This window comes from Lepidochelys olivacea, assembly GCF_965140295.1.
Source record: "Lepidochelys olivacea isolate rLepOli2 genome assembly, chromosome: 23".
Classification (NCBI taxonomy): domain Eukaryota; kingdom Metazoa; phylum Chordata; order Testudines; family Cheloniidae; genus Lepidochelys; species Lepidochelys olivacea.
In genome coordinates, this window is record NC_140433.1 from 4,450,527 (window position 1) to 4,456,526 (window position 6,000).

At 43.9% G+C, this 6,000-nt stretch overlaps 1 protein-coding gene across 1 annotated transcript in view; it reads left to right on the forward strand.

Moving 5' to 3' along the window:
• Nucleotides 1-5,792, forward strand: part of WDR62 (WD repeat domain 62) — a 39,452-nt gene extending 33,660 nt beyond the window's left edge. The window contains exons 28-30 of the mRNA XM_084612107.1: nt 1,110-1,176; nt 2,532-2,617; nt 5,103-5,792. Of these exons, the coding sequence (XP_084468233.1) occupies nt 1,110-1,176; nt 2,532-2,617; nt 5,103-5,369 (420 nt within the window). The 3' untranslated portion in view covers nt 5,370-5,792. The remainder of the gene's footprint in view (nt 1-1,109; nt 1,177-2,531; nt 2,618-5,102) is intronic.
• The last annotated feature ends 208 nt before the right edge of the window (nt 5,793-6,000 follow it).

Genomic DNA, 6,000 nt, shown 5'->3' on the forward strand with positions numbered 1-6,000 from the left:
GGGCTCTAGTTATCTTTCTCCAACAGTTATTTTTTCCCCTCCCTGTTCTCTTCCCCACCCCCAGAGGTGATGGCATTAAATGAACTAGAGAAGGATAGTCCAGTGGTTAGGGCTTGAGAGCTGGGTGACCAGGGTTCAATTCTTGATCCTCTGCAAACATATTGTGTGACTCTGGGCAAGTCACTTAGGCCCAGATCCTCATCGGTATTTAGGCTCCTAACTTCCATTAAACTCAAAAGCCTAAATACCTTTTGAGGATCTGGGCCTTAGCCTCTCTGGGCCTTAGTTCCCCATCTCTGCAAACGGGGATAATAGCACTGTCTTGCATCCCAGGGATGCTGTGAGAATAAAAATAATAAAGTTGTGAGGCATCAAGATACTGTGGTGATGTGGGAAATAGAAGTACCCCAGATACGGATCCTTCAATCGGAGACTAGCTGGTGTATTGCCCGTGATGATACCCAAAGCAGAAAGGGGACCACTGGGTTTTCAGATGCTCAGTGGCATTTGTGACACCGCCTGTTAGGAAAATCACCGTTTGACATGTAAACTGAATCAATTACAGATTCACTATCACAATTAAAGATTATGAGGCTCTCTGGTGCTATGGTGATAGATCAACAGCTACAATACAGAAAGATTTTCATTGTTCACTTGCTTCCTGTTTTAGCAATGTTATTTGCTCTTAGTGCGGAAAACAGAACTGTTACTATGAGTGTTGGAAGTTGAGGGGAAAAAATTATTTTCATGAGTTTGTAATTTTAAGTCCACCTCTGTATTCTGTTAAGTTTGTAGTTCCTGTATCTAATAAATACTGGTTTCCTCTGTGTTCTTCTTCAGTGGAACATAGCACAATGGCTACTGCAATACGAGAACCAGGATGTATGAAACGTATAGTGTATGTCTTATTGAGACTTGAGGGTGTGATTTATTAAAGTATGTAATGTAGGTGCATAAATCCAATCTGAAAATCAACAGGACTGGAGTATTTTTAAAAATGCCACCTTTAGAGGATCATTTCAAACTTTTGTAACACACTGTAGCCAAACTAAGATCTTTGTTATATTGGTTTATTTTCCAACTTTTCTCTGAATATTTTTTTTTTAAAGAAACCATTGGAGGAGAAGCCCCTTGAGGTAGTGGAAAAAACAGACCCCAAGGCATGCAGTCCCTCAGGTAAGATGCTGATTGATTGTAAGAAGAGATGCATGCTTCATTTGGGAAAGGGGAAAAACATGGAAAATGACCCAAGCACGCTTCACATTTTGTTCCCACAAGTATACAGCTGGCTTTCTCTCTCTCACACACACACACACACACACACACACCCCTGAAAACATGATTTAGTGCCATTTGTCTGTCGGAGTATAGCAATATAGGTCTTAAAAAGCTTGGGTACAATTTTCAAAAATACCTAAGTTCCATTTTCAAAATCAATGGGACTTAGCTTCCTAAGTCACTTAGGTGCTTCTGAAAACATTGCCCTTGTCTTCAGTTTCACTTAATGACAGCGATGTCCGTAATGAGCAGGAATGGCATGCGCACCACACTTTGAATCTTCAGAGTTGCTGTAAGAAGAAAAGGAGGACTTGTGGCACCTTAGAGACTAACCAATTTATTTGAGCATGAGCTTTCGTGAGCTACAGCTCACTTCATCGGATGCATACCATGGAAACTGCAGCAGACATTATATACACACAGAGATCATGAAACAATACCTCCTCCCACCCCACTGTCCTGCTGGTAATAGCTTATCTAAAGTGATCATCAAGTTGGGCCATTTCCAGCACAAATCCAGGTTTTCTCACCCTCCACCCCCCCACCCCCCACAAACTCACTCTCCTGCTGGTAATAGCCCATCCAAAGTGACAACTCTCTTCACAATGTGTATGATAATCAAGGTGGGCCATTTCCTGCACAAATCCAGGTTCTCTCACTCCCTCACCCCCCTCCAAAAACCACACATACAAACTCACTCTCCTGCTGTAGTAGTTCTCGCCTTTCCTCCTGACTTCCACAAGGTGGCGATGTTTGCTCTCCTCTCTTCAAAAGACCTTTCTTTGTGTCCCTTGTTAATTCATAGTAGCTTTGCTTGTCCCAACACCAGACAGAGCCCTTGAAGTAAAAGTTTTAAGGTGATCAGCAATGTAAATGGGACTGTTTTCCTCCACTAATAAATTCTGTGACACTTGAGCCTTGAACTCACTCTCTGCCTTCTGTGTAAACTCTCCCATGACTTAATCTGCTCTAGCTGTAATTGGTTATTGAGATTATTCTGATGTTGTCTTTTTGACTTTGTGAAGAGAATGAAAGGGTCTAACTTGCCCTTGAAGAGCCAAACACTTGTCACTTCAAGTTTTATACTAGTCCTCTTGGAGAGGTTTAGCGCCGTCATTTAAAGAAAGTAGCTGGCTAAAATAATGGAAGACTACAGCTGAATTTTGCAGTACAACCACTTGATGCAGTTTGTCTAGGAAGGCTCAAGATGTGGAAACTGCATGTCCAAACCCAGTAAATCTTTTTATTCTTAGAAACCCAGATCCTCCTCAAAAGTTTTGAAATGAATCTGCAATCTTTGTGCACTGCATTCCAGGAGACGTTGCAGCTTTATGACAAGGTACAGTGTGGTATAAAGAAATGTGATAAACTGAAAGCACATGATGTTATCGCATCATGGGAAGGAATAACAAATTCCAGCATCCTTGCTAGGAACCCTACCTATTGTTGGAATTACTGACCTTTGAAATTCACTGTGGTGATTATCATCAAAATGGCTGCAAACAATTTGTTAATGATGTATAGATTTAGCATAGAGGAACACTGTCAAGGAGTGGTGTTTAACTTGCCCACTGAGCCTGCTTAGGTGACTTTATAATGTGGTTTATCTAGACTGGATGTGCCATAACAGATTGTCATAGGAGTGGCCACACTGGGTCCACCTAGTCCTGTATCCTATAGTGGCCGGGGCCAGATGCTTCAGAGGAAGGTGTAAAGAACCCGATAGTAGACAGATGTGGGATACTCTGTCCCCTAAATGGCACATGTATGGAGCCAGATGTAGGTAACTACAGATGTAGGTGCTGGTGCTAAATTCTTGTTTCAGTCCCAGCTCTGAAACTGACATGATGTTGTTGTCTTGGGGAAGTAGTTGAGCTGAAATTTTCAAATCCCTCCAGTGTGTGTAAGCTTGTGAATTGTAAACACACACGCTCAGTCCTGACATGTGCACGCTCTTCTGGCACTTTCACACCTGCATCAGAGGGAGGCGTATATTTGACGATTTAAGACCAGATTTTGAAAGGTATTTTAGCCATCTAACGCCCATTGATTTCAATGGGTGGGTGCATGGTAGGGAAGGTGCGTACATGGGTCCATAGCTCTCTGTTGGGGGTGAAAGCAATGGTTAGGCACCTAAATATCTTTGACTTTCAATAGGAATTAAGTACCTAACCTGCTTAGGCACTTCGTAAACGCCACTAGGCCTGCATCTTTAGGTGCCTAAATCCCTTTGTAAATCTGGCCCTTGGTTCTTAACCTTTCTGTCTTTCACCAGCTATAAACCTGGGATAATTCTCATAGCACAGAGGTGCTGAGGCTTCCTTAATAGCCTTATGAAGATACAGAACACCACATGGGAGGTATGGGAGACATGGAAGATAATTGTCCTGCTTTGTTTGGCACGGGTGAGGCCTCAGGTGGTCTGTCCAATTTGGGTGTCACGCTTTAGGAAAAATGCGGACAAACTGGAGAGAGTCCAGAGGAGAGCAAGAAAAAAAATAAAGGGTTTAGCAAACCTGATCTATGAGGAAAGATTAAAAACTGGACATGTTTAGTCTTGAGAGAAGAAAACGGAGGAGACTGATAACAGTGGTCCAATATGCTAATGGCTGTTGTAAGGAGGATGGTGATCAATTGTTCTCCATGTCCTCTGTAGGTAGGACAAGAAGCAATGGGTTAATCTGCAGCAAGGGAGATTTAGGTGAGATATTAGGAGAAACTTTCTAACGCTCAGGGGAGTGAAGCTGAGGTGTCCCGGGGGGCTGTGGGATCCCCGTCATTGGAGGTTTTTAAGAACAGGTTAGACAAACACCTGTCAGGGCTGGTCTAGGTTTATTTGGCCCTGCCTCAGCCCTGGGAGATGGACTTGATGACTTCTCGAGGTCCTTTACAGTCCTACATTTCTAAGATTCTATAAATGCTGGGCCTACGTGCAGGTACGGCCCATTTCCCAATACGTCTGTGCACTTCTCGGGATGGGAAAAGAAGGAACTTGCCCATTAACCAGAGAGAGTGGGGATGGCTGTGTGTGCTTGCTTCGTGTATTTCTGAATGCATGTAGTTGCTCGCCTAAAGGATGGGAGTGTCCTTGCTGCTGTGTTGAAAGGAGTATGCCTGAAATAGCACACAATTCAGCTGGGGTGTGCGCCCCCAGGCTGTGTCCGAGGTAGAATGTCAGACTCCGTGGGATCAGTGTGGAGCTTGAAGCTGGCTGAGGAGAATTCTCTTAAGGAAAATTCCATCCTGAGTGCTTACACTCTGCTGACTTGGATTCCATCTCCATCATCATCTGGAAAAGGTCTTCTTCGCAGAGGCTGACGTGGCATTCCTGTACCTTGTAAAACAGCTGGGTTCCACCCCCTTATGGCTGAAAATGCATATTAACATGGAGCACTTAAACAGCAGCGCATTGTCCAAGTGCTTCACAAGTACTGATCTGAATGCTTCTGAGAGGTAGGCATGAATGTCGCTCTGAGGGGAAACTGAGGTACGGAGGTTGTGACTTCCACAAGTCCACTGAAGAAGTAGGGTGGCAGAGCCAGGCCTGAAGTGTTTTCTAGGCCTTGGGGCTGTGTGCACCCATATGGTATAATTTGCATACCAGCTTGGGTCACTCTTAAGGATCCTTTAAATCTAAGATTCAATACAGCATAAAATGTAAGATTATGTCAATAATCTAGGAGCTTAATGACGAACCTGACCCTATGTTGACAAAAATCCACTGAGGAGGCAGCTATAGATCTGATCAGAACTCAAATAGCTTACTGGGCTGTTAGGGAAAGACTAAGCGTACTGTCCAATTCCTTAAAGCTCTCTCTCCATAGGTGACCTCATGCAAAGAATCCACGGAGGAAGAGCTCCTCCAGATAAAAACCATGCTTGCTAGCACTTTCAGCTGGATGAAAACTGAACTGGATTCCAGAGCGGTCAAAAACAATGCTGACGTCGCAACAGCTACAGACAGTCTGTCCCCTCAGCTCAAGCGCTTGCGTGACAACGAGACGCTTTATCTCTTGAAACATTACTCAGAATCACTGGTGAGGATGGTCCAGGAAAAACTCAATGACTCTATTAAACCAGAAGTGGCTTGAGTGACCCCGGCAGGTAGCTACGCCAAGGGTATGTTTTTATTGCAATGCAGAGCTTGAGAGAACACAAATTAAATCGAGGCCCCACGTGCGACTCCTACGGAGTCCGACCTTTTACATAATACGCGTGTTAACGGTTGTCTTCTGCACTGGTTTTTTGTCAGTTTTTGTTTTGTTGTGTGTGCATTGTATTTTAATGGCCTTGGCAAACGCGGTCCTAAGCAGTAGCCTAACAAACGGCCTTTTTGGAAGAAAGCGCTCAGACTGTTACAGCGGAAACAAGGGGAGAGGATTGACGCGCCGTCGATATGTTTTGGATCTGTATATTAGGTTGGTTTGTTGTAAGCTGCTTCGGCAAAAGTATTTTTGTTTTTTAGATCCCTGCCACTTTCAAGAAGCCTTTAAAATAAATATGTTTTGTTTGAAGGAATGATCCTATTGCTTCATAGATGGAATAGATTTTAAAGGGGCCATCATTAGACTATCTTCTCTGAACCTTGCATGGCACAGCTGGAGAATTTCAACGCCGCTGTTGTCTCAGGGCTCGTGTCCCAGCGTACTGGTCTGCTCTAAGGGTTAGCTTTGGGGGAACTGGTGATTTGATGGCTTTGGAAGACTGGTAATGGGGTAACTG